Source organism: Rousettus aegyptiacus, unplaced genomic scaffold, assembly GCF_014176215.1.
Source record: "Rousettus aegyptiacus isolate mRouAeg1 unplaced genomic scaffold, mRouAeg1.p scaffold_m13_p_4, whole genome shotgun sequence".
Classification (NCBI taxonomy): domain Eukaryota; kingdom Metazoa; phylum Chordata; class Mammalia; order Chiroptera; family Pteropodidae; genus Rousettus; species Rousettus aegyptiacus.
In genome coordinates this window covers 1,732,642-1,760,046 of record NW_023416307.1, presented here as the reverse complement: position 1 = coordinate 1,760,046, position 27,405 = coordinate 1,732,642, and the positions used below count along the sequence as shown (strand labels likewise).

General features: G+C 50.9%; 1 protein-coding gene and 1 pseudogene across 1 annotated transcript in view; one reads left to right on the top strand and one right to left on the bottom strand.

The window, feature by feature from the left end:
- Positions 1-747: 747 nt before the first annotated feature.
- The window catches only part of PCP4 (Purkinje cell protein 4), a 51,830-nt gene continuing 25,172 nt past the window's right edge, over positions 748-27,405 (top strand). Inside the window, exons 1-2 of the mRNA XM_016121759.2 lie at positions 748-864; positions 26,510-26,561. Coding sequence (XP_015977245.1) covers positions 856-864; positions 26,510-26,561 — 61 coding nt within the window. The 5' untranslated portion in view covers positions 748-855. The remainder of the gene's footprint in view (positions 865-26,509; positions 26,562-27,405) is intronic.
- LOC118602610 lies at positions 14,991-15,109 on the bottom strand (annotated as a pseudogene).

Sequence of the window (27,405 nt, the reverse complement as noted above, 5' to 3'; positions counted from 1 at the left end):
ATTCTGGGAACCGTCGAGGCTGGCACGCGGCTGAGCCACAGAGACGGGCGGCTACACGCATCTCAGCTCTGCGTGGCGGCGGAGGGCCACTCTGTCCTCCCTGGCCCGCGGCATCTCTCTCGTGAAAGCCAAGGTCCAGTCCGATGCCGTGAAGACGCCTCAGGGTCTCAGGGGCCCAGGACTGGTTGAGGTGACCAGACCCGTAACATGTTCCAAGGTCAGCGCAGAGGCTTCCCAACGGCGGTAAGATTGCGTGACAGCCGCAGGTCAAGCTGGCGAGCCCCTCTCCTCTGGCGACTCTCCAAGCCCACGTCTCTGTCCTGCTGAGTCCTGGAGTCCAAGCGGGCTGGGGGACGTAGGGTCGGGGAGCCCACCTCTAATGGCTAGATTTGTGCTACGATCCCCAGAAAACAAGGAGGGGCGCGGGGCGGCGCACCAAGGGCTTCCGGGGCCGTCCCTCCTCCGCAGAACCAGGCTCCTCTCCACCGACGTGGCCGGCGAGTTTTCATCCCGCAGCCCCCGGTGAGTGAACAAGGGCGAACCTGGGCCGGTCTTTGCGCCTCTGAGCATGGCTTTTTCTTTTTTCGATCTGTCATTGGCTTCTGGCTGGGGCCATCTGGAGCGGGCACCTCACACGCCTTCCCCCTTTGTTCCACTAGGTGGCCCTTTGCGCTTTTAGATCTCTGCCAGGCGTCCAGACAGGTGAACGAATCTCATTGGCTTGCGGGAGGCATGATGCCGCCCGGAGCCCTTTTTAAGAGGAAAGCCAGGGCCGGGGAGCGGCGACTCCCCTGAGCAGGGCTCTCGGTGCCGAGCGGCGGAGCGGACCGGAGAGGCTGCTGACACTAGAGCATCATGAGTGAGGTGAGCGGCGCTTCGGCTCCGCCGGGGACGCGGGTCTGGGAAACCTGGGGGCGTCTCTCGGGGGGCCCCGGGGGGGGGCACGTCAGCCCTGCGGCCGGGAGCTTCCAGGACCCCCGCGGCTTGTGGCTTTGTTTGCACGGAAACTCGTGCGGTCTGCAACTTTTTTTTTTTTTTTTTAATTCGCCCGAGAGAGAGGCAGGGCCGCCCTGCGCGCGACTTAACCGACTTAACCGCGGCTCCGGGGGCCGCTCCGCGCGTCTGTCGTCAGGACGGAGGGCAGCGGGGGGAGCGCGGCATCGCCCGCCGGAGCAGACCACATCTGCCGCTCCCCGGGCCGGCGGCGAGGGGGGCGCGAGGCGCAGGAGCCGCGGCAAAACCCCGCGCGTGGCCCCGAGCCCGCGGGCGCCGGCGGGAGGGGCGGGCGGGCTCGGACCGAAAGCCGCGCCCGCGAACACGGCTGTGCAGAGTCTGTGTGTGTGTGTGGGGGGGGCGATGGCTCAGTGTACGGGTGAAACGTCTTCTCCCCTTTGTCTCCTTCGCGGGGGGCAGGCGGGGCCGCGCGGGGCCACCTCCGAGGCGGCTCCGCGGCGAGGCGGCCCGTTCGCGTTTCCTTTCGGGCACTTCAGTGATGACTTCTGAAGATCTTTCATCTTCTCTGTCTTTTTTTCTTTTCCTTTTTTTTTTTTTTTTTTTGACAGATGGGTGATCTTTTTTTAGAAGTCCAGAGTAAAATTAACAACTTTGGAAATCAAATGCCTGTTTGGTGCTTTCATCTCCCCGATGGGTGACTTTTGATATAAACATGACGGGAAGAAAAGAGTGGGCGAAGGCTGATAAGATTTCGGAGTGGGGTTTGGGGTGGAGCCGCGGTCCTGAGCGAGGGAGGGGGTGTTGGGGGGGGAGGGGAAGGGCCGAAGCCCTCAGATGGCAGAAGCGACCCGCACGGCCCTCCCACTGACCGGTGGCCTCGGGGCCGAGCTGGGCGTCTTGCACTCCTAGCTCTAGCCTGTTCGGCCTCCCGGCAACCCTGCGAGGCAGGTGCTCGCAGCATTCCCACTGGACACATGAGGCCGCGGAGGCACCGAGACGTTCAAAGCCTCTGTGAAGGACAGAGCCAGGACCTGGGCTGCGAGGCTGGGCGGCAGACCGCCCCGCGGTCGTTGATATGTGATTGATGCGGGGCTCCCCGAACGGGGGTTCCGGAGAAGGAGAAGGGGGGGGTGTGGGCAGAAGGAGGGGGGCTCCGAAATCGGGAGGCGCAGCGAGGGCCGGGCCTCCGTGTCCCTCGTGCTGGGCTGGGGGGCTTTCCGCTGCGCTCCGCAGAGATTCCAGAAGCTTCTGTACTTGTGCCAGCTCACCTCGCTTTGCTGGGAACAGGCAGGGATGGCCGAATGCGGTGGCTTTGTCATACACGACTTAATAGTTCCACATAGAAGAAGGACTTAGAAGCCGGCAGGGTCCTGGGGCCCCTTTTCTTCCATCGAGGTGGCCGCCAGGAGTGCTCCCCGAGTGGCGGCCCCCCCGCCAGCACCCCTCGCTGGCTCAGCCACCCCGCCTCCTGCTGGGCACCTTCCTGCCCAGCGTGGTCCTCACGATGCCCCAGCACCACAGTGCTCACTCAGCTGTGGGTCCTCCGGGGGAGCGAGCGCAAGTGCCCCGGACCCCGCCCTGCAGTGAGGGTGGCAACCTCGTTTCTGGGGCGTGCGTGTAATTGGGACAGCTCCGCAGCCGCGGCCCTGCCCCCAGCATCGCACGGCAAGTTGGCCGGGGGCTGCAAGAGCTCCCTGCCTTAGTCCCTTTACTGCTGATAAAATCAGAAGGTGTCTTCGCCCCGTTTCTTTGCCTCCCTTTGCTGCCCATCACCCCCTTCCTGCTCCGGCCCCTCCCTGCCTCCCGCCCATCACGTGCAGCCCACACTCTCTGGCCACCAGCTGGGTGACCAGCTCTTTGGCCGACCTCCAAGTTTCTGGGGGTGTGCTCCTTAGAGGACGGGAATTTGCCCTTGGACTAAAACTTAAATCTGCTTAAAACATTTAATAAAGTCGAACAGCAGCTCCTTTCTGGGGAGACAGTGGCATCTCCCCCGTCCTTCTCCCCGAGCTTCCCTTTCGCTGGATGGACTATGCGAGGCTCCCCGTTTTTATGACGCTCAGACAGGGACAGTTTCCAGCTGATGCATTTCTTACCTGTGTAACTAATCACTGCAGAGGCCGAGGCAAAGTGTTTGGTGACTTTCCACCGATTTCAGGGTTTGAATCTGGTGGGCGAACATTTCCTGTTCCAGCCATCAGGCCTCAGTGCCCACTGCAAAATGTCCGAGCTCACAGCCACCTCCTTGGGCCGGTGCACCCCCAGGCTGGGCTGAGAGCCCCTCCAAGGACCACGAGCTCCCTGGGGTGGGCTCTGCTCTCCAGCCTTAAATGGAAAGGCAAGAGGCGGGGGCGCTGAGCCTGGAGCTGGCTTTAACACGGTGACTTTACAACACAAGGTCTTCTTTATTCCCCGTGACAACGCTTTTGGGGGCGGGGTGGGGGTTAATGACATGTGATTGAAAAGAACATCTCAAGTAGAGCAAGAAAAGTAAAGTCCAAATTTAGGGCAATGAGAGAGCGTGGAGGTGGCTTGTGGGGGTGTCTGATTTACATCTCAGCATTAAAGTATGTCAGAGGTGCCTGGAGCAGTCTCTGAGTTGGAAGATACTTTAGCAGGAGGATCAAAATGCAGGCTGCGGTAAGTTAGCCGCATCAGAAATCATGACCCCCAAGGCTGACGTTCACGAAATGCATTCCTTCCCCTCCCCGCTGGGCCCCCAGGCGCGGGAAGGAAGAGAAGCTTCTCTTCGTTTGCCCCCTAACACAGTTTGATGGAAAGGGTCCCACGAACAGTGACCGTGAGTCCCATTTTCTTATTCAGGTGTCTGATTTAAGTTGCTTTTCAGAAGAGGTTATTCAGAAGAGCCAGGGGCCGCATTTTAAGGCGGAAGGGCACACATTTGGAGAGCTGATTTAAAAACTGCACACCATCGCCCTGTTCCCGAGGGCGTGGAGGAGTTCCCAGTTGCATAAGGCGTCAGTCAGCAGCTATTAATTAGCCCTGAGCCCCCCTGGGGAACGCATCCCCGAAATCCTTCGTTTCGCTATCGCAGCTTCTTGCATTGCCCGGGCAGGACGCTGCGACTCGGCGCCAGGATTATGGGCTGTTTTTCCTTAGAGACGTGGCCCAGGAGGAAAGGACAGCTTTCCTGTGCCTGTCAGAGGCCTGCTCGAACACACGGAGGACGTTTACGGGCAAATCTTCAGACCCACACGTCTGTCCTCGGCGTGGGTCAGAGGCTGCTGCCTTGCTCATTAAACGTCCGCAGAGAGGAGGGAGCAGTTAGGTGTTGTGCTGGGCAGAGGTCGCAAGCAGACAGACACCAGGCCCGCGTAAGCCTTGGGGAGGCACAGAAAAGACGGTTCTTCTTTTGTCAAAAGTAGCCGCTGACTACAAAATATTATGGGACAGTAGTCTGGGCATTACTTAGCCATCAGGGTGAGCTGTACAGTAAGATGAAGGCTTCAAATGAGAATTTTGATGGCCGTGTGCTTCCTGGGATATCATAGTGAGCTCGGACATGCTGACGGGTGGATGGTTAGGTTTGCTCACTCTGATGCTGAGAGTCATTGCATAACATCTGGATTTCATAACTGACCCCAAAGGCCTAGGAACAGAAGGGCAAATGACAGTTCAGTTCCTCATGTAAGTCTAACCTCATTCGGGGATGCTCTGCGGTGAAGCTGTGGAAGGATCCAGCAAGAGCCATGTGGTTTTGCTGGATCACATAACAATAGAGTCTCTACTCTGCACAGAGATATGGAAAGACACCAGTTACGACTTGGGTTCGAAGCCGGACTTCTCCTGCCTGGGGAGAGGCCCCACTTAACCGTGACAACCGTGTTTTCCGACGATTCCATGCATTGCCATGCACTTCGTTTCCTCACCCCGCATCTCATTAACAAATGCTGCGGGGCTTAGACTCGCCGGTTTCCTCTTTCGAATTCTAAGAACGCAAGATGTATTATTATTTTTTTGTTTTTCGGAGAGGAAAATGGAACAAATGAGTCACACTTGATTTCATTAAAGGCTTAGCGGAATAGTGCGCTCGAGAATGCAAGAAGACCCGGGTTTTTGTGATGGAAAGTACCTTGGATTTCTGATAATCGTATTCTCTGCTTTGATTTTTTTTAAATCCTTGTCGTCTCTGCTCTCGGGCTTCGTCAGAGGTGCTGCCGTGGGTGGAGGGCTTCACAATTCATCCTCAGTCCTTCTGTTCTGTGCCTGCTGGGCACGCTGTATCATCTGAACGCATGAAGACCCCAAGCCTGGGGCTTTTCGTGAATTAGAATGATTTTCCAGAGTGGTTTCCTGCTGGGGGAAAAAAGATTTCAGGGGATGCATATGTATAAGTTCCTATTATGTTTGACTGATATTTTGTAAAACACGGCGTCGCAGATCATGCCGTTAAGACAGCGCCTTGGTGTGTCGGGGCCGCTGCAGCAAGCAGCCCAGCTGGTCTGTAAACAGCAGACATGCGTCACTCACAGTGCTGGAGGCCGGAAGTCTGAGCTCAGAGAGCCCCGTGGTGGAGCGAAGGCCTGCTTCTGGGTCACAGATGTCTCCCCGTGCCGTCGAAGGGCGGAAGGGGCAGGGAACACTCTGGGGTCTCCTCCAAAAGGCTCCGATCCACCACGGGGCTCTGCCCTCACCGCCTGCCCGCCTCCCAGCTGCCATTTCCTTCGGGGTTAGGGTTTCAGCGCATGAACTTTGGAGAAACCCAAACATCTGGTCCCTGGCAGGTATTATAGGTTGCGTTCTGATTGTTAGAATTATCCTATCTAGACTGTGAACAGGGACAGGAAGGGACAGAGACAGCTTTATGTCATCCTCAAGGCCCGGCTCCCGGTTCAGCACTTGATGATGTGTAGTTATTGGCTGAATAAATGCATTTTGGGGATGTGGATGTATCAGTCAATGTGACCAACGAACCAGGCACCGTCTTTTCTATATGCTGAGATCTGTGGCCTTGATATATCCTGAGATGGAGCGTTTATGTCTTTTGTTCTTTACTCTTGGCTTGAAACGTGCGTTTGCCACAGAAATCCTTTTACTTCGAAAACGGATGCGTGATCACATATGCGAGATGAATGCTTTCACTGCGGGCAAAGAAAATGAGAAAAACCGGGAAGAATCTCAACAGAAAGGAGTCTTGACATTTGGGAAAATGTCAAGGAAAATAGGGGGCCGAGGGAGGGGGAGGGAGCGTTCTAACATTCTGGAGTCCGGGGCTGAATTCGTCGAGGCTCTTGCATGTCAGACAAGTTCCAGGCGATTCCAACATAAGGAACTGCAGGTCGAGAGGCAGAGCTCATGGGGCACAGCGCGCCCTGTAGAAATCGAAAAGCAGTTCGCCTGCGCTTAGAGGGGGGAGGTCGGGGGAGTCGGAGCAGATGTTTGGGGAGCCGACTCCTCGTGCCGAGCCGCGGCTGCGGGGTGCTGTTGACGGCAGACCCCATCGAGTCTCCAGAAAGCAAATGGCGTATTTAATTATTATAATTAATAGTTAAAAATGAATCCTTGGGGTTGATGAAAACAAATATTTTAATTATGATTGCATGTTTAAATGCTTTAAATTCATTTATATTTGAAAGGGGAATATATGAAAATTCGTAACAGAAAAAGAGGGATCAATTCGCATTTGTCCTCCTGGGATGTCAGACTTCGAATTGTGTGTGCTGGCCCCTGTGTGGTCCAGCAGGGCCCGTCTCCACTTGCCTGTTACTTCTGGGCGTAAACTATTTACTGTTCTTCTCCCAACTGTCGGAATGAGGTGAGGTATACATATGAATAGAGACACATGTTTCATTCGATCTGGTGCAGGTGCCTTTTGGGTATAGATAGGAGAAAGCGCTACATAGATCACTGTTTCGTGTCACGAGCCAAACAGTCCTGCCACACCCGTCAAGGGCGCACACCTTTAGATCCCGCGTTCATTTCTGGGCCACTTTACATGAACAATTCAGCGTGAGTTATGCATTCCAGGCATCAATCTGCTCGAATATCGTTCATGCCTTGCAAATGGCCCTAAATTTATGCTTCGGCATCTCACTGAATTACTTCTCATTCCATTTCTGAAAGGGAAATGCTTGGCCACATTTATAACCCCGCCGGTGGAAAAATCAATCACCCACTAAGCGCCATTATTTTATTATTTTGCTCTTAAAGTGCCACCTTATGAATAAAAAGGAAGACAAATTAGAATCATAATGCAGGAAGGTAATCACCCGCCAATTGAAAACTGCCCTGCAGACCGTCTAAGGGGAAGGAAGCCGTAAAGCATGACCTGTTAGAACTATTCAAATGAGGCAATTTTCATAGTGCAATGGAGCTAGAATGGAGAGCAGGACAGGTCGTGTCTCGAGGCGGTTTCTGCTCCCAGTGCGAAGACAGTCACGCCCTTTGCCAAGACGGAACCGTCTCGGGCCGTCCACATGTCAATCTTTCACTCCACGGTCTGGAATGTTAGCTTTAAAAAGGACGCTCTGATAGATGTGTCTGTGCCTGGGTCGGCTGGAGATTATGCTTTTCCGGCTATTATAATCCAAAGCTGTTGCGGAGTGACGTGATGGAGGGAATGGTCCTCTGTCCCCTTCGCACCACACCTGAGCCTTGGACAAGCTTTTACGCAAGCGACTAGCTTTTTAAATTTTACACAACACCTGAAAAGAGGACCCCTGACAGTCTTCATTATCATTTGTTTCAACCAAATGAGAGAGTAAAAAATGTAACACGAAAATATCTTCTCCCTGTACCCCAAGATTTTCTTTCAGCCAATATGGTTTCGTGGTGATCACACGGCTACTTATTAAAAAACTAATTAAGAACTTACACCTGTTTTAAAATTTAAGATACTTACATACATAATTTCCATATTAAGTAATATCCACTGTTTCCGTAAGGGGTGTTAGAAAAATGTCACTTTTTTTTCCCTCTCAAGCCTAGTAACTGGGTACCCAGGCTTTCCTCTTTCCCCACACGTGTCTGACGTGCAGAAAAGTCCCCAACAGCATGAACCGATCCGGTCGCAAGCCTGAGGGTGCTGGTGTTGGAGCTTCCATTGTACTGATGTCTTTTCCTGTGGGGGTGAGAAGCCATCAGCAGACCCCAGTGTTGGCACACACCCGCCCACATCCAAGATGGGAGAGGTTCGCGCCCTCCTTTAAACATCGTGCCCCTTCATCCATTTCAAGGAATCGTAGATTGAGCCAGCAACAAGCGAGACTTCATTATGCCGCAGGAACGCCTTCTCCCCAAACGGTTCAAGGTGGTTTCCCAGGAGTGCGTCCTTTCCCTCGCGAGACCAGCACTATCCTGTCCCCTTCCTTCTCTAACTTTTCCACAATCAGCTGTCATTGTTTTAACAGTGGCCAGCAACAAGTATCTAAAAACCGACATTCAAAACTTACCAACTTTTGAGGCACCGTCTCATCTGCCCTCCCGTAGATCTATGACAGATCAAGGGAATGCAGATGAGTTTTCAGTGGTTCACCCTGTTGGAAAAATTTTCAAGCATTTTGGCATAATACATTAAAAAATTGATTTAAAAATTATATATGAGTGCTAGTGTGCTGATATATTAAGTGTAGTTATAAAACACACAAAAAGAAATATTAAAAAAGAGAACGATGAAATGAATTATAGTGTTAGATATCTTGCTGAGAGAGATGGCTTTGTTAACCCTTGCCAAAGTTTCAAGGCACAATGTACACCTGTGAAAGTTAGCTGTTAATGGAAAAGCATGGAAAGCTGTCATTTAAATAGTCTTGGTAACCGCACCTTTTTTTGGAGCCTAATTTTAGGACTGTGGTTTTTAATCTCCTGTGGGCGCTCAGGAAGATGGGCTAAGAGAAGGGTTAGTGAGCACGTCCACTGTTTCCTTGTTGCTTTTGCTGGCCATGTTGTTTTCGATCTGGGAAAATTTTATGCAGGAATTTTTTTTTTTATTGTGTTAAAAAACACATATCATAAATTTGACTATCTTACCGGTACATTTTTAAGTGTAAAATTCAGCAGTGTCAAGTTTATTTACAGTATCGTGAAACAGATCTCCAGGACGTTTTCATCTTGTAAAACGGGAACTCTGTACCCATTGAACAACAGCCCCCCCTTCTCGCCCGCTGTCCCCTGGTCACCGCCATTCTGCTTTGTGTTTTTATCAATGTGGCTACTATAGTTACCCCGTTAAGTGAAATCACATAGCATTTGCGTTGTTGTGACCGGCTTATTTTACTTAGCATAATGTCCTCAAGGTCCATCCATGTCGCAGCATGTGACTACGCAAGAATGTTTTAAAGCCACTTACCTACTGTGGGGAGATTAGTTTAGCTCAAGGTAGACTGTATAATCCGTAAAGCCTCTTACGGGAGCACAAGGAGCTGCAGTGCGGCTCTTGGCAGGACTCTGAGAGCAAGTCAAAAGTGAGCGTGTCCTGGATCGTCCTCAGCTGTGGGACGCCCACCTTCCCCAGTTCACCAAGTGACCATGTCAGTATCAATCCAATTGGCTGCTGATAAAACCTAGTTTCTTTCTTACTGATCTCAGATTCCAAAAAAGGATATAAACAGAAGGTTTTAAGTTCTCCTCACCGCGCCCGGTTGTGAGGATCGAGCACCACAGAACCCCGAGGTGCCATTCGCACGCCGTTGACGTCCGCGGCGGCCCCCGGGGTTGCGCTGTGCTCAGCACGTGCATTCGCACATGGCGGCCCTCCCCCTCCCCGGGGTGCAGTCGGCCTCCTCAAAGACCGTCGACCTAGGGAAAGACTGTCACTGCTGTGGTTCTGCTTAGAATTCGAAGACTTAAAGGAGGCCACAGTTGTCATTTCATTCAAAGGAGTCCCTTGAAAACAGGGAACGGAGTGCCCGAAGGCTAAACTTGTTCAAAATCACAGAGCTTCCTGAGAAAAAACCAGTCTAGGTTTCACTTACACATGTCCTATCCTATTAAATTTCTCATTTTCTGTCATATCCTATATACGACCCCATTAATTTTCACTTGTCCCAATTCCATTGAAGACTTGGACATGAAATACATTAAAAATATTGTCGTCCTGGATTTTTTTGATTAGTCTCCTGGAGAAAAAGAACTGTGACAGAAATCTTGGCAAAGTCGTGCTTTCCTTCTCCAGGTCTCCTGCCTTATTTTTAGACATTTAGATTTCCACCCTGTCCCGACCCTCCTTCCCCAGTCATACATGGCATCTTCTCCATGTGAACTGTTACGGCTCCTGTGAACTGTTTCGAAAGGCCTCTGTTGACAAAGTCCTCTTCTGCCTTGCCCGGCCGAGTTTTGAGTTTAGACCGGTCAGCTTCGTTCCATGCCTTGTGCATCATGGCTCTATCTGAATAAGAAGGAGCATTCTGAACCACCCCCACCCCTAGTAAAACACCTAAAAAATGCTTGCTCAGGGTATGTGGCCCCTTCTATGGTCAAAACCATTGCAGGTGTGATCGGTAATCACTTATTTTGTTGGTCGTGTTTCTTTCTGCCTTCCGGATCATGAAACTTTGAAAGACGGAGACTGAGTCTTCTGTACCTTTTCATGTCCCAGCACAAGTCATTTAACTTACATTGATGGAGAAACCATTGTGTGTTGGACATTGTCCTGGGTGAATGAATAAGACGTGGTCCTTACCCCTCAAAGACCGTATGGCGTAGCGAGGGAGACAGAGAACATAACACTCACTGGGTTGCAGGATAGATCTATTCGCCATATAAACCGAGTGCTAAGGAAGCAAGGATTGTTGTTATTGCATAGGGCTGGGAAGGGGAGGAAGAAGTGTTCAGGAAAACCTTCCCAATAGCATCATTGCTTACAAAATTAGGGGCTCAGGAAATACTGATTGTAAAAGAACCACCGTAACTAATGGTTGACCTCAAAAGTCATAGATCTTAGAATCCCGTGAGAATTTAGCAATCTTAAGTCCAATGATTACAGATACATGTCTATTATGAGGCTACAGTTGACTTCTAACTCCTGCTTAGTGATAGAAATTGCTTCAAACATGTTGGACGTTTTCCCATGTTTATTCATGAATATTTGGGTTCTATTGACTTACTCGATCTTCCTTTAAAAGTGATAAGGGGAAAACCATCTATTCGGTCTATTGGAAGCAGATCACACGAGGACAGTCGATACGATTTTTGGAATTGCACATATTGTTTTATCTTGAAAGCCCCGTGTTCTGGTTGCGAGAAATGCCTGAACGAGTTTAGATACACCTGGAGTCTACCTTCTGCGTGAACATCAGTGTTCGTCCGCGGTAAAACATCCCTGTGCCTTTGGCGCCTCGGAGTCCCTGGTGGCTTCTCGACCAGCATGATTCTTTTCTTCCCTTTGCAACGTGTTCGAAGCGCGGGCTCATCCTATATTTATAGTTCTGTTCTCACTTATGCATAAGTCCTGTCAAAATATCAAGATAATGCAGTGCCACGTGGCAAATATTATTTCTAGCAATGTTCCATACCTCAGAAATGTGGGCTATTTCACCTCTTCTTGAAGATAACGTCTTAAAATAGATATAGCAATTTGTCAAGTCGCTTCTACCAAATACCGCCTGCAAGTTCATTGTTATTTTTTAATCTAGATTCAATCTTTCCCATCTTCAAAGCACATTCATTTCATTTTTCGGTCACTATTTTGTGAATTTCCATGTCATCGTTTTTTTGCTGAGTTCTTACTGAGAGCCAGGTTTGGCTGAAATTCCGGTGAGAGCTCCCCCGCAGTTGAATTTTTGATGAGGATTTTGAATTCACACATGACAAAAATATAAATGCAGTGTAATGGAACTTTAGAGCTACAAGCAGTGCCCTCAGGGGACCCTGCTCTTGCTACGATGTCCCTTTAGTATTGCGACAAGGAAGCAGGACATGCTCGGAGGAGTTGAGCACATCTCCTCAGAGATGAGGCAGTTTAAAAACCAGCCACGATGCTGTCATCAGTTGCTCTGTAATCCACCTCCGTGAGAAGCCTCTGCCAAGGCGGTGAGAGCTCAGACGGGGTTGGGCAGTCGGAGCAAGTTTGCGACTGGGTGGTGGGGACAGGACCAGTGGCCATTTGTGGGGCACAGCAAAACACAGAAATGCTGGGCTGCATGTTGAACGTCGTTAAGAATTCCAAGACGGCCATGACGGAGGCTTAAACCAAGCTCGGGGCCTTTCCACGTCAGAGGCTCCCATGACTGCCCAGGTCACAGGGCCATGAGGCCGGCTTTTCTCCTCCCGCACACCTGGGCGAGGTCCTGCCTGATGGCTTTGTAGTGGGAGCGAGCCGATGATACGTACCCCACCACACCTCCGCAACATTGGAGGCTTGTATGCGTTTACTTCCCCTCGCCATGCGGAGGCGTTTGGAATGCCTCGCGCCTGACCATGGAGCGCTTTGACGGTCTCTCCCACAGATCAGATGGAACCTTCTGGCTGGCTCTGAGGAAGGCCACCTAGCAGCGAGCTCGGATAAGGAGCCAGGCGATGCTGGCTGACCTTGCAGGGCTGCTGTGAGCAGAGAGTCGTGCAGTGGATTCGAAAACACTTGGCAAGCCTATCTTTTGAACTCTAAACTCCACATGAAAAATCCCTCCAATTCTGATCCCAGACGTCAAGAAAGTCTTCTGTGTTCACCTTCTCTCCTTGCTCAGGCCACGTCGAGGGACACAGACAGCGTATGGATTAGGCTCGTTCCATTCAAGAAACATTTTTGTGCTTGGGAAGCAAAGAGCTTTATCGTAGTAAGGGTCAATCTACGTAGCTATGAAGCACTCGGCGTGGGCTTCGACCATTTGCCACAGCCCTGTCCCCGGAAGGTGACCTTTAAATTACGACTTTTTTTTTCTCTTGAAAATTATGTCATTCTGGATTTTGGAGGGGTTTGAAAGTAAAATATGGAGCAAACATCCGTCCGGAAGGAGGCACAGCTGTGAGCCGCGCTGGCGGGAGGTGCTGCGGGTGGGGGTGGGCGGGGCGCATTTTGTTTCAATGGGGACCTTGCTAGAATTTTCACCTCCCCAGGGAGCCGCTGACCAAATGGCCCATGTCGCTTTCATCCCCTCTTGTAATCGGTGTCTCAGTTTGCTTTTTGAGCTGTGACAGCCGATTGAGGACAAGACATTCTCTTTTCTTCCAAAAGTACACAACCTCAGACTTCTCCCGTGTCCCGAAGCTATTTTTGTTTTAGTCGAGTGGAGAAAAAAAAAAACCTGGCTGCTTCTTTATTACCAAAAAAGAAAGTCCCTAGCTTCCGAAGCCTCGAAACGCCCCCTCTTGGGGAAGCACACGGGGCCAAGTGCAGGCCTTTGCGTCGTCACGAGAAGCCATCGCATGGCGACTGAGCTTCGGTGGTGCTAGGAAGACTACAGACAAGAGCCCCCAAGGCCAGATAAACCATAAGGCAGGGCAACGGGGCAGAGCCGGCCGCACGGTCCCGAGGCCTGTCCTCACGGGTGCAGGAAATACATCTGCAGATTCGAAGTCAGAGCGGGCGCCGAACACAGTGCGGCTCGGGACCAGGGCCCCGTCGGAGGTGTGTGCCATCGTTTTTCTGAAATGGCCTATGCATTGTCACACACAGAATTTCGTGTGATGTCATGTGTTTTTTTTTGTCTACACCGAGAAGGGGCGGGACGCACGTTTCCCTCGCTGCCACCAGTGGACTGAGGCGTGACGCATTTGCACCATTGGTGGCACGTGGGGTCGTCGACATCAAGTCTTGCATGCTCTGAGCCAGGGTTTTTCCATCCAGACCGGGAAGACCAAGTGACCAGTGTACTGACTCCGCCCAGGTTCAAATTCCACTCCCTCCGCTGGGCTCCGTGTTACTGAACCTCTCTGCGTCTCAAGTTTGGCATCTGTCTAATTAGAATAGTTGTTCTATGCACGCCACGTGGTCGTTGCCATGGGAGTCTTGCGCTCTTGCTACTGAGAAAACATGGCTGTCGCGTTCACACAGACGGAGCCTGCGCCAAACCTGGAAGCATCCTCGTTCGCTCAGCGGTGAACGTCCCTTGGTGCCCAGTGGATCTGATTGTGTCCTTTCTTCTTCTGTGCCTCGTTTGCTTCCCTTGGTCAGGAAGCCGAGTGCACTTGGCCACGATTGGCTCAACCACAGTGGAGCCACGTGGCCTTGGTGAGTGCCCGTCCCGCGCCCAGGATAGATGGCTGCATAGAGGCCGGCAGGGCAAGAGTGTCCCAGCCACGGGGACATTTTCCCTCACTCGTCACTGGCCGCCGTTGGCCTTTGTTAGAGTACACCCACACCGCATCCTACCGGCCGAATCGCGGAGGGGGTGGAGGCGTGGCGTGCTGGCGTTCCTGTGGGAAGCAGAGCAGAGAGGCGTCTTTCTCCGCGGCCCGTTTCCATAATCTGGGGAAACCATGCGTAGGCTCCCTGGACTCACGTCAGCTTCTCTGGCCTTTGAAATATAAACGTTCCCCCGAAATCACATGACTCTAGAGGGGACAGGAAGGCTTGGCATTTTCACAAGGATACAGCATAGGTTTCATTTTGTTCTAGAAAACCGGCCGTGCCTGTCGGCTTTCTCCCTCACCATTTGTATAAGGCAGATTTACCCTTAAATGAGTTAGTTTATTGGCACATCTCGGTTTCTGCCTTCGCATTTATCTTTTATTGAAAGTTTCCCATCTCCTTTTTTTTTTTTTCCTCTTGGCATTTGTCCGGTCAGCCATAACTTCTGGGGATGGAGAGAAAAAGCTAATTTCTTTTGTCCTTTTCTGCCTTGTTTGACTATGGTACCTCTGTGGACACAGTGGATGTCTGCGGCTTTGTCTGCGAGCCTGTTGTCTTTCCTTCACTTACAGCAGCTGTTCTAGAAGCATCTGGCCTACCAACCACCTTATTCTGAGGATAGTCTAAGGAACCGACTCAAATTTACGGGGCTAAAAAAAAGTGAGGTAGATGAAGAGGTATTTTTTTTTCTTTTTTCTTTTTTTTTTTTTTTTTAAGTGAGGCAACCCTTGGTTGTCCTTGCACATTGCAAGGACCTTGTCAGCTTACAATCCCTTATTTTTTATTTTTATGCCTACAGCACCTGGTCTTCCTAGGTGGTCTCCCATCCAGGTGCTAACCAAGCCCGACTCTGCTTAGCTTCCGAGATCAGAGGGGATCGGAATTGTTCAGAGTGGCGTGGCTATAGATGAGAAGCATTTCTCTGGGTGCAGTTCAGATGTGAAAAGTGCACGGTGACTCCACAATCGGGGTCATTCTAGCACCTTACAAATCTCGGGGGCTTCCAAAGAAAGCCGAAGACAGGTTAATTCACCCGTCGTGGGCATAAATGGAGGCGGCTGTACTTGACTCATACGTCCTTTTCTTCAGCGCCAGGCTTGGGAGAGTTCGCAGAGTGGGCTGGACGGGCCCACGTTGTCCCGGGGCCGCTAACTGTCCCCAGCATCCTCCACGCTCCTCCTTCAGGCTTCGCTCTGCCCTCCGCCGGCATCTTCGATTTCTAGAAGAAAATACAAGCGGTGATTTGCACCAAACATGCAAAATACATCCACCCAGGATCAGAGCCCCAAGAAACGTGGCCCGAAATTAATAACTTAACAACTGACACGTAGAGGCTGTTTACTTTATGGAAAAAAATGATCGCAAATGGTAATAATTCTCTTTTTGCATTCTCATTATGGCCATGTGAGATGTATGTTTACTTTTTAAACTTAATTTAATGTAATCTTTCATGAAGACGAAACTGAGCAGATGAAGAAGCCATGACGTGAGGAGTAAAATCACTTGTCGCAAGTGCCCGGCTACACGGCAGAGCCGGGCGTCTCCGGGTCCCCAAGCTGCCGGGCCCGCTGTCCCTTCGTTACTTCGTCTACTGCAGGTGAAAACGACGGGGAAGGAGGAGGGAGACCTCTTTAAGCCTCTTTACCATTACTTCGCAGTCAGATCCCTTTTAGGGAGCAGATCCGGGCAAAGTGACCGTTTTTATCTCATTGAGTTATCACAGCCGGATGAGGTAGGTGTATCGTGATCCCCATCTTATGAAAGCAGACGCCGAGGCTCAGAGAAGTGGAGTGACCTGCGCAGAGTCACACAGCTGCTGAGTGACAGGGCTGGGGGAGCCGGACATTGTGATTCCAGGACACTCTTTTCTGTTTTGGGTCAGGTTTCTTAAGGCATAACTTATGTATAATAAAAGTGACCTTTTTTAGTTGGGTAGCGGATTTGACCTCTTAAAATTGAGATATAGACTCTTCTCTCTCCCCCAAAAGCTCTTTTGTGTCTGCCTCTGTAGAGTCAGTCCCCCCCAGCCACAACCCCAGAACCTACATTCTTCGTCATCACACCCTAAATACGAATCAACCCGCTCCACGATGCAAGGCGTTTACACTGGCCCGAGGAAAGCATGATCACGCAGGCTCGACAATCAATTAAATCACGCGTCGCAGCAATTTCCGAGCCATTTAAGAGCTGACGTTTTAGAAATGTAAGAAAATAACCAAGAGACCGGCGGCAGCCTCCCCAAAGTCTCGAACGGCAGAGAGGTGTCTGAAGCGCGGGGGAGCATTAGCGTCTGCAACGCAGACCCAGCGCCAGTCTTGAACTGGACTTCTGTGCTTTCCCTCAAACCGACGCTCGACGTCGCCTCCGGCTCACCCACGTGGGGGTGGGGAGAAGGCTGTGGCCAGGCTCTGGTGGCCACAGAGCGCCCAGGAATGCGCCCCACAGCCGGTGAGGGTCCTTTTGGCCGTCGCTTTGCCCTGCACCGTGAGGACTGGTAACAAGTTGAGCTGACTAGTTGGATTATATGTAGGTGGTTTTTTTGTTTGTTTGTTTTTTGCTTTTGTTTTTGTTTTTGTTTTTGCTTTCCTCCTTGTGCATTTATCTTCCAGAACTTTCATAATGACCTCATCCTCCTTTTAGAAATAGAAGACAATGCTATTTAAAAAAAAATTGGCACACAGAATTTTAAGGGTTAGAAAATGCTAATTTAAAAACTATGGCTGCAGGATGAAGCATAAGTTGAATTTCAAGGAGACAAAACACGAATCCCTAAAACTGAGGATCCTTTCATAAATAGTCTCCTGAAACTCACGACAGCGATGCTAATTATTGCTATTATCACCAAGGTCAGGATGAAAATGCTGGGAGCAGAATGTAGTATTTGAGGCAGAATCCCAGCCTTTGGGTCCTGCGGAGGTGAGAGCCAGCCCAGAGGAAGAATTAGAAAGGAGTATAAATGTTAATGCACTTGTCCTTGAAAATCTCGTCATTTTTAAAACCAACTTATTTTAAAAAAAGAAAACCCAACTGGAGGTCTCTTTTGACATGAGTTTCTATGCCCTTAGGGATTAAATTAGTGGAGTTTTTAATGCTCAATTTTCAAAATGTTACTGGGAGAATTATAGACGGTTTAAAAATATCAGAGGCAAGAAATTAAATCTATTCTGTCCTTATCACGAAATGTTGGCACGAACGTCTCTTCTGCTCCTCAGAACGGCTCAGGGACTCCGGCTCGGAGGCCATCTTTAATAACGCGCCTTTGACACGCGGAGAAGCCCCGAATGTAATGACTGCGGTGGCCCCGGGCCGTCACCGGCAACCTGCTTCTTCCCTTGCTCACTCCGTTTCTCTGTGCAGTCACCGTGGTTTTGCTCCTCTGTTCATTTAAAGTCTGATATTTCATCTAAGAGACTCGTGATCCTTCATCAATGAAACATTAAATATAAAACCATGGAAACCCACCGTCCTGGGTCTTTATAAACACGGCCATCGAAAGGAAGCACAGAAAAAAAAATGCTCAGAAGGACGAACCGAGATCTTTGGGGACGGATCTCCATCTCGACGTCTCTCTCGTGCAGGATATTAATTTTTCAAAGGATTTGCAATTTCTACCCCAAAGACATGCAGCTTCGTGTTTTTCCTCTTATTTATGAGCCATCGGAGGAACCGCTTGTCACGACGCTGCCGTTTCGGGGGCACCGAAGCCATTAGGAACGTGGATATTAGGGCACAGCAGCGCGAAAGGAAGGCGGTGCCACCAAGGGAAATCGCTTCAGAAAAGATGCGTCGCCCGGGGGGCAGGTGGCGTTAAGTAGCGCTCGCTGGCAAGAGCTGCTCAGCCGCCACGGGGACGGGGTGGATTTTTCTTCCCTGTTTGCCAAACCTCTGCAACTTCTTGGTAGACAGAGCCCGACAGAAGCCAGAGGCCGGGAACGGAGGGTAAAATGCTAAAAAGAACCTTGAAACAGGTCCTCCCCTTCTCTGGATACGGAGATGCCGACCACTCGAGGCCGCCGAGGCATGCCTCTCCTGCAGAATGCTGCCATGATGGACCGCAGGGAGAGCATGCCTACTGGGTGCTCGGGCCCGGCAGGTGGCCGGTAGGAGCCAGAGGTCCTGATCTGCCCTTCTCGGAGGAGGGAACGGAGACTCTGCCGATAAGGGATTTCCCCAGGGGTCACAGCGGGTGGGGGCGATGCCACACACACTCCTTTCTCGAGATGGGGAAACACCCTTTGACCCCACCCACACCAGTGTGAGCTGGGGACCCCGCGCTCCTGCTTCTGGTCTTAGCCATCTCGGGTCATGCTCAGTACTGAGCATGGTTGATTTAGTCTCTGTCCATCCCCCAGGGGTAGAGCCATCGGTCAGAGTGTGCCTTTCTGCTGGGGACCCTGGGGGCCCAGCGGCGTGCCTGGCTCAGGGATGGAGAAGTAAACGGTCCGGGAGTGAGTCACCCACGCCTCGCCCCGGATTGCGTCGGGGCCTCTGACCCTGGATTTGCGACCTTCTCTGCTCACGGTTTTGCGCCTCAGTGAATGGGCCTAATTGTGACAACCTGCTTTTGAAAAGAATTTTTCTTTCTTAGCCTGGGACAGCCCAAAGCCTTTGATGGGAGGGTTTTCCTTGTGCCGCGGCAGTGTGAGGCTGAGCCCGGGACTGTGAGGGGCCCGGTCCACTTCCTCCCCCGATGGCCTGACAACAGGCTGAGAGCAGTGCCTCTGTGAGCCAGAGGCGTCTGTGGGGTCCCTTTGCCCTTCGTCCCCTGCGAGCTTCGGCCCATGGGGGTCGTCATCTTCTCTCCAGCATTGTCAGGGCATGCACAGAGCTCTTCCCAACATCCGGGGGCTAAATGGGCGAGCACCTTGGGGAGATGAGGCATGAAGGGGGAGCCGTGGGGTCCCCGGTGCTGACCTGGGCCCTAACTGCTTCGGGAGGCTCTTCGATCCCCACCCCTAAGGTGGCGACTTTTCCAAGTGGTGACTTTCTTGTCAAGCTGTATCTCACCGAATTAAACATCCAGCTAAGTTTTGGGCGTGAATATGGATTTATCCACTGAAGCTCTATGGGTGTCGATTCAGAAAACATGCTCGAAATCTTATTTGTTCCCCAGATTTAACCAGCCGGAATTCATTTCATGTTCCGTTCTCTTCAAACTTCCGAAATGAAAAATACATACGTTCTAATGGGAGCCTGTGTTTCGTCATAAAGATGGACTAGCGCATGCCGGCCGTCTGCCAAGCAGGCGTAATCTGCTCGATGTTCTGCATCCGCATTGGTGAGGTTTGGGTAATTCCGTCCCAACTATGACATACGACTGGCGTGCCCTGTTCCCTGGGTGCCGACGGCAAAGTCTGAAAGACGGGGCCCTTGACTGCGATCTTCTGGAAATCCTATCGCAGAAAAGCTCAAAATGACAGCACAGATCCATAACCTGTGGAGACGGCCCGCAGGGAAGCTGCAACTGAAAGGTCTCAAAGACCGTGTGAGGTTAACTTTCCAAAACCTCAAAATCGCTCAGCTTCTCGAACTTTTATTTCCTTTCCTTGGTTCTTTTCCTTACACGTGACCAGTGCCTGGTGGACCACCCAGGAGCCCGAGCTGAAGGGGAAGCTCGCTGTACCACGAAGACCGGCGGACCCCGCCTTTACGTTCAGTGTCGATGTCTGTCCATCATGACTTATCGCGGCACTTTTTATGTTGTAAAACATTACCTTTTCTCAGCCTTATTGGGGTATGATTGGCAAATAAAATTGTAAAGTGCACAGCGAATGCACCGTGGAAGATTCCCACCGTCGAGTTAATCACCACGTCCATCACCTCGTGCATTTACTGTTTTTGTTTTTTGGTGAAAACACTCAGATTTCACTCTTAGCGAATTTCAGCTCATGTGATCTCCTGTGACCGTCACGTCGCCCATTAATTAGATCCTCAGACCTTATTCATCTCAGCACTGAAGGTTGGTGCCCCTTCCTGTCCTCGGCCTTGTCCCCAGGCCCAGCCCCCAGGCCCTGACAGCCACCATCGCGCTCTGCTGTTGACAGAGTCCGCAGACAAGCGCCCCCGAGCGGTATTCGTCCTGATGGATGAGTTTCTTGGTGCCTCCTTGTACTTCGTGCCTGAGACAAACGCCTCCCTCCCCTTACCTAATGGCAACTGGTCCCAGAACTCGAAGGTTTCGTGACAGACTTCACGAGGGAGACTGGGGGGCTGAGAAATAACTGAGACAGTCATCGTCAAAGGGAACTGGGGCTTCGTGACGATCGCGCATCAGGCTCTTTTGGGGCCTGCCGCTGACGGTCCGCGTGACAGCACGCTCTCCGGGGAAGCCGACGCCGTTGGGCCCCGGGCACTGCTGACGCGTGTACGGCCCCGGCTGGGGCACGGGAGAGGCCGCTCAGGCCCGAATAGCCACGCTCAGCTCCACGTACCGGGAGAGGCGGCTCCAAAGCCGGTTGCTCACCGGACGTGGCCCGTTCCGCCGGTGGGGCATCTCACAGAAAAGGCTCGTCCGTGATTTTGCACCCTGGTCGAGGAGAGTCGGCCGGCCACATTCGTGTGCGAGTCAGACGCCTCTCACGCGTCCCTCCAGACCTATCCGCGGGGTCCCTCGTGGGCGGCCGGCTCGGCGCGGGCCCCCCAGACTGGAGACAGGTGCGAAGCGAGGGGGCGGCACCTGCCGCCCACGCCGCGTCTCTCCGCCTCGCCTCCTCCTGCCCCGGCACCTCCTCCTCGTCCCCGGGCACGCGCCAGGTGCCGGACGTGCCCAGTTTCCAAGCAGCGGGAACGAACTCTCGGCGCTGCACGTCGCGGGCCCGCGCGCGGCAGGAGCCGGTGGGGAGTCGCTCGCCTTCCCCGCTGGGGTCTGACCTCGGGCGCAGGGGGCCCGGCCTCATCTGGACGCACCTGCAGCGCCGGCGGGGTGACGGATCCTCGCACGGGCTCGCCCTCCTCCCTCCTCCCTCCTTCCACCCTCTTCCCTCCTCCCTCCTCCCTCCTTCCCATTCCCCCCCCCCCCGCCCCCATTTGTGGTACAAACAGCATTTGTCTCAGCTTCTGCTTTACAGGAAACCAAACTAAGACATATTCTTTGTTTTTGTTTTTTTTTGCCGGTAGCCCTTGCTGCATCGGGACTGTCAGGGAAAAAAAAAAAACAAAACAAAAAACTCCGTCAGAAATTATACCTTTTAATACGACTTCTGCCTTTTTATAGATACTTGGCACGTACCAGATTATCAGAAGGAACTACCGTATGCTCACTCTTTATTTAGGCTTCTTTTAATTAGGGGTTTATTAAATTCTGAAACGCTATCTTGTTATTAGTTAGCGTCACCGAGGAAGGACGTGAGGCGTGAGCCGCTGGGCGAGTGTCTGAGAGGCTTGAGAAGCCACAGAAGCCCCTCGCTGGCGGCGGGGCTGCCTCGTTCCCTCGGACGTCATCGCTGCCCCCGACAGGTCCCACGGCACACGCGCACGCCCCCGGCCCGTGCTGGAAACGGTTATTTTCATGCCGTAGTTTTAACTGTGTCCTCAGATGAGGATTTAGCATTTCCTAATGGTACAGTGGAGACACCAGAGAGAGGTGGTTTAGAAGAAAATGTATCTGTGTTCTGATGAGCCGAGGAGTTTTCTTATTTGTGGTTATAAAGGTAAATGGAATGGGAAAATCTCCCTCACACAGGACCCTCTGTCTCTCAAAGAGGTCCTGGGGTGAGGACAAAGATGCTGTCTTGTCCCAATTGGCGTTGACATGCAGTATTATTTTATATTGGTTTCAGGTGTGCAGCAGAGTAGTTAGATATTCATATAACTTACGAAGTGATGCCCTGATTAGTCTGGCACCCACCTGGCACCCTACGCAGCTATTACGATGTTATTGACTATATTCCCTGCGCTGAACTTCACAGCCCCGTGACGTTTGGTAACTACCAACTTGGACTTCTCAATCCCTTCGCCTTTTTCACACAGCCCCTCAAATCTCCTGCCATCTGGCGACCGTTGGTTTGCTCTTGTATCTGTGAGTCTGTTTTCTTTTTGTTTGTTTTCTCATTTCTTTAGATTCTACAAATTCTTGTTTCTTGAGATCATACGGTATTTGTCTTCCTTTGTCCGACTTATTTCACTTAGCATGATACCTTCTAGGTCCATCTGTGTAATTGCAAATGGTAAGAGTTCATTTTTCATGGTCGCGTAATATTCCATTGCATATATGAAGCGCAACTTCTTTATCCAGTTGTCTGCTGATGGGCGCTTGGGTTGCTTTCCTGTCTCGGCTATTGTGAATAGCGCAGCAGTGAACGCAGGGGTGCACAGAGGACTTTTCGAATTAGTGTTGACAGGGTCGTGGTCTTGATGTGCTTGGAGGTGGAATGCCAGCGTGCCCGAGGGGGACGGGCACAGAGCTGGCTTGAGCAGCAGGGACTCCGATTTCAGACAGCCAAAGAATGAGAGGACGGTTAGTCTTCTAGACGTGTAAGAGAATTTGGGAGAAGCCGCTGGGGCTGTGGTAAGACAGGCGTTGCCGAAGGTCCCACACAGGAGTGTTTTTTGAACATGAAGTCGTTAGGGCGGGAGTGGGGCTGGAGTTGACCAGGAGAGGACCTGAATGAGAACATCCGTGCCAAGTGCCATGACAAGGAAACACGGCGCGGTCTTCCTGGAAACAGAATTATGAGGCGAGAGCCGAAATCGATGCTGATTTTTCCTTCCTTCCTTCCTTCCTTTTTTTTTTTTTTACCTTTACTTGTTTCCCAACCAAAGAAAAAGTAAGCAAAAGCCCATGTATATTAACTACTGCTACTGGGAGTAGCCATGACAGTTGACTCTCTAGACCAGTCTGAAAACACTGAAGCAAATTTCTGCTGAGAAGAAGGTGTTGAATGCCACGTGCAGAATGCTCCCGATACAATTCACGTTTGGTTTTCTACATCAGTTGGACAATATTGGACGCTTCTTGCCTTCTCCATGCCCTGATTGGTTAAGCTACATTGATATGTAAACAGGATGGTGCAGTGTCGGTAGTCATGATATCACTGAATCGTTTCTGAAGCTTCTAGAAAAGAATGCCGACGTCCAGCACCTCACGTCAGGGTCTCCCCTGAAGACAGCTCATCGTGCCCTCTTCTTGTAACACTTCATCTTATTTATCAGTCTACTTAGTATAGATGATGCTCTTAGTATAGATGTGGCCACTTCTGTTCCGCAGGCAACACAGGTTCTCGGGATGTTGAGCTCGTGGCGGGCGCTAAGGGGTGGGGGAGGCTGGGTGTTCTTGGGGATGAGAGTGGGTGGGGAGAAAAGGCTGCCGCCTCCTTCAAGATGCTAACTTTTATCACCTCATGAAGAAGTGGTGGGGAAAGGTAACATATTTGCCTACTAGACTTGGGAGAATGACATCCGTCCATCCACCCAGCCATCCATTTTTACATAGCCTAGCAATGAGTTCTTGTGTTACTTAAACTTTAAAAAAGACCTCACAGCATTTCTACAATGGATCCGTGGACCGTTGGTTTGACTCTGCTTTTTTCTGTAGATCAGGTGTTCTCATTACTCTCAGCCTGTGGGTGCTAACGAAGTCACACTGAACTCCGCATGGGAATCCCCCTGTCTCATTACTGCCCACCTGCCGAGGAGGCCCCCAGGGGGATGCTGGGAGATGCTCAGGCTCAGTGGTTCAAAGGGGGGACTTGGGAGCCAGTGTTTCTGGGTTAGGGTGTGTCTCTGCCACTTTCCAGCTACATGACCTTGATCACGTTCCTCTCCGTGCCTTAGGGTACAATCTGTAAATGAGGCCGATGAGCATGATGACGGCATCTAGCTCAGCATCAGAATCCTGTGAGCACGTGGGTCATGTCTGGCCTTGGCACGTGTGAGTCGTGATCACCCCCGAAGTCGGCCTGACTTAGACCCTCTTCATTGACTAATCCAGGGAAATTTCAACCACCCCTGGTGATAAAACAACCTTATGTGTTGAACACTATAGACCCGGGAACAGAAAAGCTCTTGGATAATCCCCCCACTGCTCTCAGCCTTGCCTGAAAGAGGTTGTGACGTCTCAAAGTGTTCTGGAAGGAGATGCTTTCAATGGCTAGTTCCTTTTTTGCCAGGATCATTTTCCGATCTTAGACACCATCCCCTTATGACATTCATCAGCTCCGTTTTGTCTCCGTCAAATGAGACCTGACACAAAAGCCCTGTCTTAGAGATCCTGAAAAAATGACTCCTTTTTTTCCCCCGTGCACATTCCATTTTTTTCCCCCCTCAGGTTTCTAAAACGTGATCTTTTATGAAATGAAGCGTTCGCGGCGTTTGAAAGGCGTCAATGTTTGAGATATTTCAAGCCAGTAGAGTTGAGTGTGCACTTATTTTGCACTTGTATTCCATTTAATTTCATGTTATTCAGCCCTAGAACACTTTCCTTTTATTTCATGGGTTTTTAAAAGATAAGCCGTCTATGCATTCTGCAGGGAAGGGCGAGGGGTTTACACCCCAGAGCATTTCAGCCTCTAAATGTGCCACTAGCTCGACCGTCCACAGTGGTGGTCTGAGCTCCGCCAAGTGCAGTGGACGCACCAGCTCCGTGTTTGAAAAGAGACGTCAAAATAAGCACGGGCGAAAGCAAGACGCATTTTTACTTGTGGATCTATTCTCTTTAGAAAATGTGTAATTTGCTTTAAATCGAGGTAGTGGATATTGGAGTTTCGGCGTGTTAGGTAATGAGGCCATACGATGAGGACCTACATGGAGTCTGGTGAAGAACGGCTGATGTTTGGCTAAGATTCACCACCTCCTCCCTCCACGGGGACATAGGGCAGACGCAGCGTTCTGAAAAATACGATGTTCCAAGTTACATATGAAGAAGAGACCCATATTTATGTAAACTTTCCAACTTATCACCTTTCCTTCCACTTCCTGCCAGAGAGAGGTGGGCTTTCCCTCTCAGAATGGGACAGAGCGACGCCCCCCAACCCGCCACACGAGTGGGCATCGGCACTTCGCGTTAACTGGGATTTGGTGTGCGCACGTGCGTGTGCGCGGGTTGGTTGATAACAAACGGGAGACTTGACCCAGCCTCTCTCAGGTTAGCACCTGCACAAGGCAATGCGCGTACACGTGGATGGTTACTCCTGTCAGCAGAAGTCTTTATTATTCACCTTCTCTGCTTACACTAATCAGAACTCGAAAGCAAGATTTTCCCAGTCAAGGGTTGACTAAGGATCTGGGAATTTCTCATGATGACATTGGGAACTGGTTATTGTGTCTTTGATATTGTCTTTAGGTTGGAAGTCCTGGGGGTAGCTTTGTCCCTGAGCGAAAGTCACCTAGAGGGATGTGCTCCTTGTTCGGTGTTCCGCTATTCTTTCCAGGGTCCCATTCAGATAGTTAGGGAACGACGACAATTTCTGCAAGACACTGGCCTTGGGGCAAGAAGCCAGGTCTCCAGTCTTGACTGTGCCACCAAGTAGCTACGTGGCTTTGAAGGAATCAGGCTCGCTACCTGGCTTCATTGTCTTCACCTGAAAGTTAAGAGACTTTGCAGCCTTTTTAATCCTTTTCAACTTGAAGCATATTTTCTGGTGATTGCCAGAAAACCGGGTTGACAAAGTACTTCTCTCTCCACTGGCCAGAACAACTCTGAACATCACGTCATTTAAAGGCAGTAGCTGGATAAGCTTTGGGGAAACACGGTTATACCTTCACGCATGTAATGCAATTCACATAACTCCCCAGACCTCACACACAAGAACGCCTGCTTAAAGATTCAAATCGAACCATAAGGTATTCATACTTCTGGTCGACTCAGTAAAATGAAAATGTGCAGGAGAGGGATAAGCGATGACAGGAAAAACAAACAAAAACTCAACAATAAGAGAAGCCTCAAATATCAACATAAAATTTTCTTAGTTGACTGAAAATTATTTAAAAACAAGACATTGGACTTTATGATCGGAAGGAGAATGTGGCAGCGTTTGGCTCCCGTTGGCGGTTCCGATCTTCTCGCATTCGGCCCAAACCCTTTGCCGTTGCATCATATTTTCGATGAGGTCGCGCTTCATCAACAACGGCATCCCGTCTGGTAGCCCTCGATGTGCACAAGGGTGGCATTCTTACAGCTTCAGGAGATCTTTTCTTGGGTTGGTCTTTTCCTGGTCTCATGAGCTTCTCGTATTTAACCATCTCAGCTAAAGGAACATAGAACTTGATATAATGCAAGAGATATTAGAAACAATAAGAGACGAAAACCATTGTGAATATATCTGATAACAGTTTCTCTCTCTCTCTCTCTCTCTCTTTTTTTTATGCCTTTAGCGACAAGGTGCTGGGGCCACCAATGGGAAAGACAAGACATCCGGCGAAAATGGTAAGATGAAATGAATAGTCCAACTATTTGCTTTTTTCCCACCTGCAGCCTTGGGCACGTGGCAGGTGTGGATCGCGCCTTTCATTGAAATCGCCTTACTATATATGTCTGCGCTTCGGTTTAGAGTGGATTTTGGCAATTCTCAGTGAGCCCCGCGGTCTGGTTTTATACAGAAAACTGCGCTAGCTAAGTGTAGTGATAAGAACAGCTTCCTCCCCAAAGGAGGACTCCCATTTTGGGCAACATGATAATTACAATGCAAATATAGTTCTCTGCTTTCTTCATTAGGGTTGGTGAGAATCATCCGAGTTGTTGTGAGGATAAAAATAAGATCAAATGAGATAAGTGCTTTGAAAACTGTGAAGCACTCAACTCCATGAAGGAGGTTTTAAAATCTGCTCCAGCCGTCCCTGTGCACGGAGCACAGTGCTGGCCCCAGGGGAGGTGCAGGACCAGGAAGTGTCCCCGCTGTCATTCACCGGGAAATAAAAATATACAGGAGAGACCGGAGCAGTTGCAACCTGCGACTCCGGTCTCCACGTTGGCCTTAAATTGTAGGAATGACGATGTTTTATGGATGGGGAAATTGAGCTTGGAGCGGAGGAGCTGGGGCGTGAGCACGGATAGGAAGAGGGTGAACATTGAAGGAGACAGCGCGGGGTGTGAGCCCAGCTCCCCAGTTTTTGTGGTTGTGATGGGGATGGCTGTAATAGTGAAAACTCCCTGGTAAGCACCGAGGGCCAGAGACGCGGTTCTGGTGACGTCAGATTCCGGGTGCTCTTTATATTAATTATAAAAAGGTCACCTTTTGCGGAGAACTAGTCCCACTTCCGGCCGTGTGGGA